This window comes from Sceloporus occidentalis, unplaced genomic scaffold (assembly GCF_023333645.1).
Source record: "Sceloporus occidentalis isolate IW3139 unplaced genomic scaffold, rSceOcc1.0.p SCAF_6, whole genome shotgun sequence".
Lineage (NCBI taxonomy): Eukaryota > Metazoa > Chordata > Lepidosauria > Squamata > Phrynosomatidae > Sceloporus > Sceloporus occidentalis.
In genome coordinates, this window is record NW_028316986.1 from 37,711,010 (window position 1) to 37,726,123 (window position 15,114).

General features: G+C 41.2%; 2 protein-coding genes across 8 annotated transcripts in view; one reads left to right on the top strand and one right to left on the bottom strand.

Moving 5' to 3' along the window:
* Positions 1 to 3,554, bottom strand: part of LOC149310621 (G patch domain-containing protein 2-like) — a 146,004-nt gene extending 142,450 nt beyond the window's left edge. For all 4 annotated transcript variants that reach the window (XM_089529320.1, XM_089529319.1, XM_089529321.1 and 1 more), the window contains exon 1: positions 3,231 to 3,554. In XM_089529320.1, the coding sequence (XP_089385446.1) occupies positions 3,231 to 3,289 (59 nt within the window). In that variant the 5' untranslated portion in view covers positions 3,290 to 3,554. The remainder of the gene's footprint in view (positions 1 to 3,230) is intronic.
* Positions 3,555 to 3,756: 202 nt separating this feature from the next.
* The window catches only part of LOC149310622 (spermatogenesis-associated protein 17-like), a 230,652-nt gene continuing 219,294 nt past the window's right edge, over positions 3,757 to 15,114 (top strand). For 3 of the 4 annotated variants that reach the window (XM_089529324.1, XM_089529323.1, XM_089529326.1), the window contains exons 1-2: positions 3,757 to 3,841; positions 9,122 to 9,211. In XM_089529324.1, the coding sequence (XP_089385450.1) occupies positions 3,774 to 3,841; positions 9,122 to 9,211 (158 nt within the window). In that variant the 5' untranslated portion in view covers positions 3,757 to 3,773. The remainder of the gene's footprint in view (positions 3,842 to 9,121; positions 9,212 to 15,114) is intronic. The other variant, XM_089529325.1, reaches the window with a different exon arrangement.

The following is a 15,114-nucleotide window of genomic DNA, read 5'->3' on the forward strand; positions in this document are numbered from 1 at the left end:
CTAATTCACTTTAACTGCTTCTGACTGCCTCCTGTTAGGTATTCATGCTAGGCCAGAACTTCATAGATCAAGATTTCTGTGGAAACCTAGCTGTGTAACAATAGCAGTACTCCTGGTTCCCAACAAACATCTGATTCACAAACACCACCCTGACAATAATATTAAATGTGTCCACCTATCTAGAAATGCTTAAGACCATACACAGTGCCTTAAATCTCCTCCTACTTGGACAGTCAAATGCAAGGACAAACAAGGCTCCTATAGCTTTATACAAGAGTCCCAAAAGAGCTCTGGGGCCACATACAGGCAACACAAGTTCTGCAGCTCCTGTCCTGCCCCCAGCTCAGCCAGAATGCCTTTCGTCTGGTGTAAAACAAAGAGATAGAGAATTAAATTGCAAGCCTCCCAGAGCAGCAATTTACTTTTTAAATAGGTTGCAAGACACCCTTGCAATGTTCAACATGACAAAAGTACACAATACCAGAAGTATACTTGTAGCCCCTTCTAATTTTGTTTTGTTTCTTTTTCTTATTTAGCTCTGGAAAAATTGGCTTCCAGAACTGCCTGTGGAGCCCACTTTGTGTCTAAGATCCAAAACACACTGCAGAAATAATACAGTCTGAGACCACTTTAACTGTCCTGTCTCAGTGCTAGGGAATCCTGGGAATTGTAGTTTATCATGGAATTAGAGCTCTCTGACAGAGATGTCTCCCAACCCTAGGATACAAGTTCCTCAACATTAGTAGGAACTTCCAGACAGTAAGAGCTGTTCAACAGTGGAATACACTCCCTCAGAGTGGTGGAGTCTCCTTCTTTGGAGGTCTTTAAATAGATGCTGGATGGCAATCTGTCAAAGGGGGTGCTTTGATTGTGAGTTCCTGCATGGCAGGGGTTTGGACAGGATGGCCCTTGTGGTCTCTTCCAAGTCCAGGATTCTGACTCAGTGGTACTTGTAACCTTCCTGATTGAGTCTAGCTATCTAGTATGTGGCTTTCCTCTCATTCTACTTCCCTGCACCATTCCCAGTATTAATGTCTTTTCCATTTCTTCTTGTGAGGTGCCAAAGTACAATTGCATGGATATAATTCATGCCATGGTTTAAACTCGGCAGCTGAATCTTTGGTTTGTATTCATGATGGTTTCAGCTTATATCCAAGCTCACTACTCAGACATCAACCTACTTTATGACCTCCCTGATTGAGTCCTTCCATTCTAACTTCCTCACAGTAAGAGCTGCTCAACAGTGAAACTCACTCCCTGGGAGAGTGGTGGGGTCTTCTTTTTTGGAGGTCTTTAAACAGAGGCTGGATGGCCATCTGTCAAAGGGGGTGCTTTGATTGTGAGTTCCTGCATGGCAGGGGGTTGGACTGGATGGCCCTTGAGGTCTCTTCCAAATCTAGCAGTCGATGATTTCTATGGGGAAGAAAGGAGGACTGTCCCTGATGAAGCGATCTCTTTTACTCTTTTATGTGAAAAAAGCAAATGCTTTCCCCTTATCATTAATCTCTGCCAATACTGGATCCAGCGATTTTTCAGAGTTTGTCACTAATCAAATTATCAAATTTTGTTTCGTTCAGGTGTCCACATGCCAGCGGGTTTGTTTGTTTGTTTCTCTTTTTATTTAAAACCTGCCTCCTGACCATTACAGAGGCTGCCTGTGGCCTGTTGCCAAACTGTATTACATCTAGCCTGGCATCAGCTGAGAAAGTAGCCACTTTGAGTGGCTTGTAGATCGTCTCAACATGATTTTACGTTCACCTGTTTATTATGAGGGACCTCACAGATATAAGATCTTTAGCCCACATAAGGCCTTGTCTTGACATGATTTTACGAGAATATCGATAACAGCTGAAGCAGCCTTAATTGCCAAGGAGGATGCTGTTTATGCTGTTCTGAGCACTGCATCTGCTCTTTCCTCAGTGTATGTATGTGTCTCATCCACAGGGCCGCCATGAGCCAGGTTCGAAGATGAAAGTGCAAAGGCAGGTCTGATGCCGAACATGAAGAAAACAAAAATAATGACCACAGAAGAAATACATGAATTCAATCTAGCCAATGAGGAAATTGAAAGAGTCGGAGAATTCCCATATCTAGGATCAAACGTTGACCAGAATGGAGACCGCAGTCACGAAATAAGAAGAAGGCTAGGAATGGGAAGGGCAGCTATGAAGGAACTGGAAAAGATACTGAAGAGCAAAGACATACAACTGAGCACTAAAGCCAGAATCGTTCAGGCCATTGTATTCCCGATTACCATGTACAGATGATGCGAGGGCTGGACAGAGAAGGAAGCAGACAGAAAAAAAATCAACCTGTCTGAAATGTGGTGCTGTAAGTCGACCTCATATATAAATCGAGGGCAAGTTTTGGAGCCAAAATTATGGCTTTTGCTATGACCCGTGGATAAGTCGAGGGTAAAATTTAGGGGGATATAGCAAAGGATGTGAAGGATAAAGCAAAGCAAAACAATGTCAAAGGATTTACAAAAACCCAGCAGACATAACTCTTTGTGCTCAGTCTTTAAAAGGCTGGATGGACGAGGGAATAGATGGCGCTTCCAGGGCAGACTGTACTCTTGCTTTTCACCAGCGGATGGTTCCTTCTTTTAAATAAGAGTTCAGATACAGTACTTACGTTGATCCGTGGATAAGTCGACTCAGGGATGCTTTCTGGGGGGTCAATTTTTGGACCGAAATTTCTATACTTATACATGAGTGTGTAGAGTGCTTAGGATCCCACCGACAGCCAAGAAGACAGACAAATGGGTTCTTGAACAGACCGGACCAGGGCTCTCTCTCCTTGGAAGCAAAGAGGCTCAGGTTGAGACTATCGTACTTTGGCCACATCATGAGAGGCCATGGATCACTAGAAAGGAAAGGCAATGATGCCAGGAAAGGCGGAGGGGAGAAGAAAGAGAGGGAGGCCACAAACCAAAGGGATAGGCTCAATAAGGGGAACCATGGGCAAGGCCTTGCAGGATCTGGCAAGGCAGGGGAAGATAGGGACTCTTGGAGATATCTCATCTATAGGGTCGATATATCACAAGCAACAACATCATCATAAATCTGTGGTCCCCAATCCGTGCCCTTTAAGAGGCTCTTGAACTACAGCTCCCAGAAGCCTCGGCCGTGCTGGACAATCGCCTGGGATTCTGGGAGTTGTAGTCTTCAAGAATCCCCTAAAGGGCACATATACATGGTCCTGCTCCTGCTCCTGCTGCAGTCCCTCACCAGCTCTTCTTCCCGGTGGCCGGAGGTCTGCTCGGGGCGGGCTCGGCCCCCCGGAACATGTACCCAACGCCCTCCGTCGGCCGCTCCCTCAGGAGACGGGAGCCGCTCGCTAGAAACTCGGGAAATGGCGACGACGAGGGACGCCTCCGGAGCTCCTCTCTCTCTGTCTCTGCGCGCGTCTCCCTCTCAGTCCCTCATGATGACTGTGGACCCCGGAAGCGGCCCTCGGCGACGGCAGGAGGAAGTTGGGCCCGACCATTCTTTCCCTCAGAGCCTCCCAATAATAAAACAAAGTCCGCGAGGGGCTGCCTCGTCCTTTCCCCCTTTCCCCATTCCCTTCCCATTTTCAGTCTAAACGTGCTTCTGGTCTGAGGAGAATGGAGTACTTATTTTTATTTTTATTTCATTTTGTCTTTCAGCCCCCCCCCCGGATTAGGGATCACTTGGTACGGTCCGGTTGCCATGGCGACGGCGTCTACACCGGCCCTTTTTTTTCCTTTTTCGGGGAGGGAGGGGGGAAGCCAAGGGGGACAAAAGAGGAGGATGGTGACTTTGGCCAGGCTGCAAGAGAGGCTCCCTGGGCTGAAGGAGGAGGGCTTCCGAAGGAACAGGTAACGCTCCAGCATAGGAATAATGCACTTTGATACCGGTTTAAGGGCTCAGTCTCCTTCCTCCTGGAAGCTGCAGTTGGTCCAAGAAGACACACTGCAGGAATCATCCAGTTAACTGCCTTCCTTGGCTCAATGCTAGGGAATCCTGGGAGATTTATTGAGAGAGAGAGAGAGCGCTCTGGTGCCACAGTAAGATACAGTTCCCAGGATTCGTGGGATTTATAGACCTTAAAACGTTTAAATTTTATTTTTTTATTTAAATAAAATTTATTTATTTTATTGGTATTTAAGATTATTTATTATATTTATTATTAATATTATTAATTATAATTAACATAATTATAACATAATATAATATAAAAATATAATATATAAAATAAAATTATATATAAAATATGCAGTTATATTTATTTATTATATTTATCATATTGTATTATTTATAATATTTATATTAATTAATTATAATTAATACAATAATATATCTATAAATTATATTATAAAATATAAATAATTTATTTATTATCATATTACTGTAATTATTGTGTTATTCATAATATTTATATTAGTAATTAATTAACTATAATTAATATAATTATAATATATCTATAATATAAATATATTATAAAATATAAATAATATATTTATTATATTATTTATTTATTTAATTAATTTTTTAAAAAAACATTTTAAGGGGGGGAAATAATGGCTCCAAGATTCACTTCTTTCATTAACAACCCAAATTGCAACTACAGTATAGGTTTCACAATAAACTACAGTTCCCAAGATTCCCTAGTACTGAGCCAGAGCACTCATAGAAATCTCAGCTTGGATTATTTCTGTAGTGTGTTTTGGACCAATGTGTTTAGAGAGGAAAGAGTGCTGGTGCCTCACAAAGCTATTACTACCAATCCCAGGATTTTGGAGTTTTGTTGTTGTCTCACCAGAGCTCTCCGACAGAGTAAGCTAAATGTCTCACAAAACAACAAAATCCAACGTTGCATAGTATTCAGCCATGGTAGTTAGAGTGGTGTCAAACTGCATGATTTCTACAGTGTAAATGCACCCATGATGACCTGATTCACATCAAGCTTAACCAGCTAGGAAATAACTTCATACCAATAATAATAATAATAATACCGATAATGATTTGCTTGTCTTTAATTGCAACGGCAAAAAATATAACTAAGGATACATCTACACTGTAGAAATAATGCAGTTTGACATTACTTTAAGTGCTGTAGCTCCATTCTATGGAATCCTGGGGTTTGTACAAAGACTTTCACCTTCTCTGCTCAAGAGTGCTGGTGCCTCACAAAACTATAAATCTTAGGAGTCTGTAGGATAGAGTCATGGCAGTGAAAGTGGTGTCAAACTGCATTATTTATACAGTGTAGTTGCCCCCTGAGAGCAGTCTCCATCCCCCCCATGGAAAGGCAGCACTGGATTTGGAGCAATATGTCTTTCATTTCAGCTCCCTAGCATTGGGAACTTAGCATGGTAACATTCACAGAAGGTTGCAATAGCTGGAATAGAAGTACTATCAGAAGTAAGACCATTAGAGAAAAATGGGGGAAAACATTTGGACTAATAGACTCAGCATATGTAACACTACAGACTAAAGATTGGTGGGGGATCATGCAAAGAGGGAGGATGGGTAACACCTCCCATTGGCAAAGTTGGTGGGATGGAATTGAGGGCAATGGAAGGTGGGGCATTGGCATGGAAAAGGGTCAGTGTGTGTGTGGATCTGTTACAGTCTGCCCGCCCCATACGCTTGCTTGCCGTACGTGGACTTAAGCTCACACAGATGGCAAGCCTGGGGGAAGAAAATGGCACGGGAGTGTGCCACCATTGAAATCAACAGGACTTGAGGTCGTGCAGTTTTTCCCATAGGCGGGGGGGGGGGGGGGAAGTCTAGAACAGATCCCCCATGTAAACAGAGGGCCCACTTTATTAAGAATTTCTCAGGACAGAATATGACAGGTGGCTGAAGAAGCTGGATGACGCAACATCTGGAAAGATTGCACCATGGTGGAGTGTCGTCACACCACTTGGACAAGTGCAGGCACCTGTGTGGGAAGAACATGCCATGAACAGTGTGCTTAAATATGAATCATAGAGTTGGAAGAGACCGCAAGGGCCATCCAGTCCAACCCCCTGCCATGCAGGAACTCTCAGTCAAAGCATCCCTGACAGATGGCCATCCAGCCTCTGTTTAAAGACCTCTAGGAAGAAGATTCCACTACACTCCAAGGGAATGTGTTCCACGGTCAAACAGCCCTTACTGTCAGGAAGTTCCTCCTAATGTTCAGGTGGAATCTCTTTTCCTGTAGCTTGCATCCATTGCTCCGGGTCCTAGTCTCTGGAGCAGCAAAAAACAAGCTTGCTCCCTCCTCAATAGGACATCCCTTCAAATATTTAAACAGGGCTATCATATCACCTCTTAAACTTCTTTTCTTCAAGCTATACATCCCCAGCTCCCTAAGTTGTTCCTAAGCTCCCTATGGACAGTGTGGGCTATTGCTGGATAGTGGGTTGGTTGTCATGTATATAGTGCTATCCATACTTAGTAGTAAAGTTCTGTAACAGAACTTAGAGACTGAGCTAGCGTGGTATGTACCATCTTAGAACAATGATGGTGAACCTTTTAGGGACTGAGTGCCCAAACTGAAAGGCCTTCTGGCACCAGGTATTACTGGGGGGGGGGGGGGGGGCATTATCTCACTGGCAAGGGAGGCCTTTGAGGGATGCTTATTATGGAAAAAAACACATTGCACACTACAGATACGTAGGAAAACACATATTCCAACTATCCTGATTTGGTAGGGACAGTTCTGATAAATTGTTTTCTACTTTTAATGCTGCTTTTAATGCTGCTTTTAAAATGTCCCAGTTTTCCTCCCTCCGTCCCTCACCCACCCCCAGCCCCCGCTTTTCCTTTTCTTCATCTTTCTTAAATTGCTGCTGAGTTCCAAGAGCAAAAGTAGTTTACACTCTATTAACTCAGCAGACAGGAGAGGAGGTGTGGTGCCTTACCCTTCCCTGAAGCCTTTTCTAGGTCGTGTGCTACAGCACTATACTGACACTGTGTTCATTAAAGTAGTTTACGAATTATTGCTGCCCTAAGGCATTATCACAGTTTTCTTGTCAAGATTTACTCAGAGGAGATTTGCCATTGCCTTCTTCTGAAGCTGAGAGCATGTCACTTCCCCAAGGTCACCCAATAGGTTATATGGTTTTGTGAGTTTCGATTCTGAGCAGGAATCGAATCCTGATCTCCAGAGTTGTAGTCCAACACTCAAACCATTGACAATGTTGGCTCTCACTGTTACAGCACTATTATTCCACTTTTACTGCTGTCCATGGCAGCTTTTTGATGCTAGTAAGATGCCTTTATTCCAAAGTATATAGCATGTGGTGTTCGTGTTTTCTGTGTCCTGAGTTCAAGCAGAAGGGAGACTTCTGAATACAGTAGACTAGAACTTTGTGGTGAAACAATGAGCATAACAAGCCAAGGGTAGTGAGGATCCCCCCCCTTTTTTTTTAAATGACCTTTTATTTCAGGAACAAATAGAACTGTAATATGAAAGACAACTACAGGCAAAAAAGAAAGTTGATTACAGGCACCCCTCTAATTCACGGATCTCGGATCTGCGCCCTCGATTACCCGCGAAGGAGTGACCTCCGCTGTTTTCAGTGGCGCATGCACCCAGTGGCATGCCCCATTCAAGCCTATGAGGCTTGAATATGCAAAAGCCTCTGTTTGTGTGGGGGTACAGAATGGATCCCCTGCAAAAACGGAGGGCCAACTGTATATTATAATCTGTTCTGAAGAGGTCTCATCAGAAGCCCCTGTGTATAAAGTCTGCCTGAATGATTTAGTTGTCTAAGTAGCCTTAGGAATTCATGGTGACATTTCCATAGAGATAATATTGCTTCTCTCTCTGATAGCAATAAAAGGGATTTATTATCGTGGCCCTTCTCTTTTGACTGGTCAGAGGAGCATATGTCACATGGAAATGGATTTGAAATATATTGTGAGTTTGTTCTTTGATTACTGTGAATGGCCCTTGTCACTAAATTATGGGTTAGCATTACTTCCTAAACAGACCACACTCTGAGAAACAGCAGTCTGGAGATGGGGGTGGGAGGGTAGAGATCTATGTCAAGCCTAAATATCCTAAAGGCACCAGATTCCTTCTGATCTTGGAAGTTAAACAGGGTTATTACTTGGATGGGAGACTGTCAACAAATACACAGTGGTATATTTCACAGGAAGGAACTGGCAAAAACACTCTGAGCATTCCTTTCCCTAAGAAAACCCTATGAAATTCATAGTGTTGCCACAAGTCGACAGGTGACTTGAAAACAGAGAGTACTATGAAGTAGCTGGAAATGAAATAAAGGTACGCAGGAAGTTCTTTCACATAAGTTCAAACTAAATGTCTACTTAGCTGAGTATTGTCTCCTTTGACTAGCAGAGGCTCTTTGATGCAAAACGCAAGAGAATGAATACCTGTTCATCTCAACTGATTTTTAGCTTGTATATTTTAAAATAAAGTAAATATTATAAAGCTGTATTCAGTGCTTTGTCATCCAAGGGAAAATAAAACTAGTCATAGCATTGTCTTTCAAATGGTGATGGGAATGAATTAGTGAATTTTGAAGTTATGACAGTTAAATCTGGAGAGAAATAGGTGATCCATGAAATAAGTGTTGAAAAACATTAAGAGCTTTCCTCAAAGATTTGAGGATGCTATGCTTACAGTCTTCTGCTCAATTCCCAAATTAATATGCTCTCTTTCTTAGTGGTCATATTATTATATTGGGCTTGATTACAATCCCACATAGTAAATTTTATCAGAAGCCATATTCCTGAAGTATTGATGGTCATAGGGAGCTTCGCTTATGTACTCTACACATGTTGCAAATATTTTGGCAGTTATGTTGGTTTTCATTTCTTGCACTCTCAATCCCCCAATGATACATTTTCTTTCTGATTGGTTTTACGTAAAAGTTGTGGTGGGTTGGTATTCTTTAGAAAGCATCAGCTGTCCTTGCTAGATTGTTTTATGCTTTTAAGACCAGTCAGAGCTCCTTGATAAAGGGGGAAATATAAAGAATAAAAGTATTCCTCAATTATTACAAGGTAAGCTTATTTTTGTAGACTTAATTGAAGAGAATGAATATATTTGAAGAAAATAATATGTGTTTATTGTTAATTCTCTTAAATATAATGACCAAAGTACATGTTTTGAAAATGATTTCATGCATTTTCAGGTCTGTAGATGAATACAGAAAGACAGAATATGATGCTGCTGTAAAAATTCAGAGTTGGTTTAGAGGATGCAAAGTCCGGGCTTACATAAGGTAATAAGATCAAAGACATAGTTACAGCCCTCCACATTTGCAGCTTTGATTTTTGCGGATTTGATTATTCATGGATTTAATTAATATGTTCTCTCTAGGAATCTATAAGTCCCCCAGTGCAACTCTGTGGTCACCTTCTGTCAAACGTCATGCTGGAGGACCTGGAGATTCCTAGAGAGAATATTTCCCTAGGCATTTGTAGGTCCTCCGATGCAATTCTGTGGTCAATTTACACCAGATGTTGACCATAGAGCTTCCCTGGAAGACCTAGAGATTCTTAGAGAGGTGATCTCTCAGTTAAAAAAATCTGTGTTCTTTATTTGCTATTTTCCCATTTTCATGGGCATCCTGTGCCCCTAACCTTAGTGAATGTGGAGGGTCCACTGTACTGACTTCAGACATATTTATTTCTTGGTAAAACCATTTATGCCTATTCAGTGCAATCCTAACTCAAAGATGCATTGCCTGTAAAGATTTAGGACGAAGCACCTGCCAACAGAAAATGTTTTTTACTAGTTCAGCTCAGAAATATGTAAGAGTGATCTGCTGGCAGAAACACTGCTAGCTAAGCTCTAGTAGCAGAGAAGCTTTAAAAAGTGGTGGAAAAGTGGCAAGATAAGGGAGAACCTAAGTTACTCCAGATCCAACTTACCTCCAGCCCATGGACAACCCACAAAGCCAGCCAATGTTAGACCAAGATGAAGATGATACATGTAAAACTGAGGAGTTTGAATTTAGTACAAAGGGAGCTGGCCTTTGCCTATCGTTGCTCTTAGGAGAAAATTCCTCATCAGCTAACATTGGCCTAACATTGTGATGCATTTGTCGCCGTGTCCCTGGGCTTGGCGTGGCTTGGACTTGCAAGTCATCTCTTCCCTTGCTCCAGCCCTTCTCTTTTTTGCAGGGAGGCTATTCTGCAAGGAGATCTTAGCCAGCAGAGTGGTTATGCTGACACTACTCTGTCAACAAATAATAATAATAATAGGATTTATTTATATGCCGCCCAATCACTGGGAATCTGGGCGGCTTACAACAGAGGGGATATTAGACGGTTTCCTGCCCTCAGACTTACAATCTAAAAAGACACGACACAAAAGAAAAAGGGAATGGTGGTGGTGGTGGGGGGGGGCGCAGATCAGGTCCAGCATTCTTCTCTCCCTTTGAAATCATCTGCTGGAAGAAGGTTCTTCCAGCAGCAGGCTATTTTTGCTAGGAAAACTGGCTTAAGCATCATCAAAACTCCTCTGTATTAGCACTGCCCATCTTGGGTTGGCAACATATGGCTCTATAGATTTTGTTTTAAAATGCAGCTCATGTCTTCTTTACCATTTACTATGTTGTAAGAGATAATGGCAGTTTCTGTCCAACAACACCAAGATAACTATGAGTTCCCTACCTTTGTCTCATTTATTTTGAGTTGCAATCTTGTGCAAATGTTGTTGTTAACTGATCTCCAGTCCATTTTGACTCATGGCAACCCTGTGGATGACACATCTCCAAGACCCTCTGTTCTCCACTGCTCTACTCAGGTCCTACAGGCTCATGCCTGTGACCTCTCAGAATGAATCCAACCATCTAGTATGTGGTCTTCCTCTCTTTCTGTTGTTCTCTACCTTTCCTAGCATCATTGTCTTTCCAAATGATTCATGCCTTCTCATGATGTGGCGAAAGTACAACAACCTCAGTTTTGTCATCCTAGCTTCCAGGGAGAGCTCTGTACTAGAATCCATTTGTTTTCTTCTTGGCCATCCATTGTATTCTCAGCACTCTTATCCAGCATAGCATCTTAAATGAGTAGATTTTCTTTCTATTAGCTTTCTTCACTGTTCAGCTCTCACATCCATGCATGATGATGGGGAATACAATAGCTTGAACAATCCTTTTTGATATTCAGAGTTATATCTTTAGAATCTTGCGCAGTTCTTTCATAGCTGCCTTTCCCATTCCGATTCTTCTAATTTCTTGACTGCAATCTGCATTCTGATCAATATTTGATCCAAGATATGAAAATTCCTTGACTATTTCAATTTCCTCATTCTCTAAAATTATTTCTTGAAGATCTTCCATGCCCATTATCCTACCTTGGCACGTTCCTTCTTCTTTGGTAAATGTTCCAGATCTTAGTTGGTTTCTGCTAGTAGTATTCTGTCATTTGCATATCTTAGGTTATTAATGTTCCCTTCTCTGATTTTCACTTCTGCTCTGAGTCTAAGCCTAATGTGCATATGATATTTTTTGCATAGAGGTTGAATAGGTAAGGTGATAGTATGCAGCCTTGCCTGACTCCTTTGCCGATTGGGAACTATTCTGTTTCTCCATATTCAGTTCTAATGACAAACTCTTGCCCTGAATACAGGGCAATCAAGCATAGTGTCACTCCCATTTCTTGGAAAGCATTCTATAGCTTTTCATGGTTTATGTAACCAAAGGCTTTGCTGTAGTCAATAAAGCACATGTAAATTTTCTTTCTGAATTTTCTGGTGCTCTCCATTATCCATCATATGTTTGCTATGTGGTCCTTAGTGCCTCTTCCTTTGCTGAAACCAGTTTGCATCTCTGGGATTACTTGCTCCATATATGGTAGGAGTATTTGCTGCAGAATTTTGACCATGACTTTGCTTTCATGGGAAACTAGTGCAATGGTCCTGTACTTACTGAAGTCTGTTGTGTCTCCTTTTTTATGTATAGGAGTTTATGTTGACCACTTCCAATCTGAGGGCCATTGCTTTGTTTTCTATATTTTTTTGGCATATTTTAGTAAGAACTGGACTGAGCTGTGCCTGGTGCTTTATTCTTCCCAACTGCCTTAAGTGCAGATTTTACTCAGTTTCCAAAATTTGGGGTTCATCTTCATAGGTTTCTTCTTCCCATGAGTTGTTCATCCTTTTGCGTTTTTAATATAGCTTTTCTGTATATTGTTTCCATCTTTTTTATACATTCTCAGACCTTTTGGAAGAGGTTGATTCTTCTCCTTCTTTTTGGCCACAGGTATTATCATTCTGCATTCCTCTGACCTCTGTCCATAGTTCTGGTACCTGGCCAATTAGGCTTAATATTACGAATTTATTTCTCACATTTTCTTCACATTCTGTTGGGATATTCTTCAGATCATATTTTGGCAAGGTTGTTGATTTATATTCTTTTTCTGCTTTATTCTAATTTTAGATATTAGTAGTCTGCACCTGGTTTTGCTTTTGCAGCAAGAATGAAGTTTGTCCGTCATGTGTTTCCTATTGTTTTGTTAAATCCCACTAAAGTCCAGTCATACTTATACATAACTTATGGAATTGCACTGCACAGTTTTCAGTTATTATTTTTTCCCCAAATCTTACTGATGTGCCTGACATTTTCTTATTTGCTTATATTTTACAATTAAAATCTTACCTGGAACTTATACCAGCTCAAAAGTCCTTACTTTTAAATAGGAAAAATAATATACTGTAATTATTTTAGAAATTCTTGGGGTTTTTAATGTTTCTTTAGTCCCTGTACTGGGAAGAAGCCAGGATATAAATAAACATAAACATAATAATAAATAATAATTTTAATATGCTGGTAGGTTAAATAAGTTATGGAAAATATGTTTAGTCATTTCTGTGTGAATAATAATAATAATAATAAAAATAGGATTTATTTATATGCCAACCAATCACTGGGAATCCAGGTGACTTACAACAGAGGGGATAATACTCGGTTCCCTGCCCTCAGGCTTACAATCTAAAAAAGACACGACACAAAAGGAGAAGGGAATGGTGTGGGGGGGGGGAGGGGATAATGACAAATGACAACTATTTGATCAAGTTATGTTAAGCCTTGGGTATTTTGATGATATGGGGATGGCAGCAAAAACTGTCTCTGTCAAGCAAGCTTGACATGGCATTCTTTGCCATCTACTCACCACTGCTATACAGTCTCAAAAAATACCTTCCACTAACATGATAAATTATTATGGCTGTGTAAGAGCAAAGATGAGACAACTAGAATACAAGGAGCAGAAGAAGCTCCAGCCTATCTTTCATACAATGAAGATCTAAAGGTAAAAGGTTTTTCCTTCTGCATCCTGGCAATCTACTAGATATGGATTAATATGGGGCAAGAACAAACGGTTTTTCAGTTTTCTATAAGTGCTCTTGATGATGATGATGATGATGATGATTATTATTATTATTATTACTATTATTTATATCCTGCCTTCCTCCCAGTACTCAAGGTGACTAACAAATCTAAAACAGTCCAAGTTAAAACACTATAGAACATGAAAAATGCAAGTTTAAAAATGATTAAACAATTCAAACAATTAAAAACATTACATTATTAAAGTTTAAAGTTTAAACCTCTTTAAAAACAAAAACAAAACAGCATTCATGTCATGTGAAAGCCTGGCGGCATAAAAATGTCTTTACCTGCTGCCAGAAGGACAACAGGGATGGAGCCATCCTGGCCTCCCTAGTGCTTCCCAAGTCTTGGGTTGTTCTTGTCTCAGACAGCAGATGTGTGTACAGAGGGGCATGTCATTTGTTCTCATCCATGTGGTGTTTGAAAGATGATAGCTTGAACAAGAGCACTGATAATAGGGAAGTTCAGACTTAATATTACTCATTTAAGAAATTATAGTTTATTAATCCAATATGACAAGTAGATCCACATTCTACCACCCTCCTAATTTTCCTTGCCTCCTCCCTTTTCATCACTAATTTCAGCACACTGATCCTGCTTTTTTATGCCACTGTTTTTTGTTATGTCTGAAATGGGAAGCTCTGGTATAACAGTCCCCCCCCCCCCCCAGTAATCAGGATTTGAAGAGATCAAACCATTCTGTTTTGGATGTAAAATTGATTGATTGATTGATTGATTGATTGGATTTATATCCCATCTTTCTTCCAAAATGGAATTCAAAAGAAAATGGGTTCAAAGATAACAGGATCAAAGTGCTGAAGATGGCATGAAAGCACAGACAGGATACTGCAAGTTCACAGCATCTTAATAAACTATGGGTTACTAAACAAGCAATGCTATATCCAAACCATCTGTTAATCTTTATTTAAGTGGAACTGCACGACAGATCTTTTCCATTCCATTCAAGATTAAGGAGCTAAACAGATGGGCCCCCACCAACTGCACCGCCCACTCCCAAGATGGCTGGAGTGTGCATGTAATGACTACACAATGCAGTTTGAAGCCACACCACTGGCAGTTTGAAGCTGCGCTACTTTTTTTAGTGTTTCCCCCACCATCCTTGTGCACTTTCACAGAAGGGTACAGCTGGTAACTGCCATCCCATTGCATGGCTATCCCTGTGAACCTGCACACATTCACATGTGCAGCGCTTCACTAGGACAGGGCATCAGAGCAGAAGAGTGCTCATGCAGATGCTGGCAAGGTATAATCGTGCCCCCATTTCACCCTATGCTCCCTCTTTGACTGTCGGCTTTGTGTATGTTGTACTCATCTCCATGAGAAGTGTCACACTTTCTCTTTTGGGCATTGGCACCCTCACTGCTTGGGTATGACAGCTCCATCCCTTTTAAATGCACTCCTGTGATGGGGTGTTTATATGCACAATTAGGGTTAGGGTTAGAATAGAGCACCCCTTTAGAATAGAACGCCCCTGATGTCAGTACATTTATACGTACATGCGAAGGTGCACATTTTCTGGGAAGAAGTGGAAAAATCCAGCTCCTTTTTAGTCCGTCTTTTTTCTCCATAGGGTTGCTTGAGAGCGGTGTCCAGCCAGCTTCGAGGTGTGTATCATCTAAATGCCCCACCGGCCTGAAAACTGCTTATTTTGACCGTCTGTTTTGCCCCTAACTCTTCCTTCTAAGCCCTGAGCTTTTCTAGCTAGCACTATTTTTTCAGTGCTTGAAAGTTCAGATCTAAATAAGGCGATGGAGAGTACCCAAAAG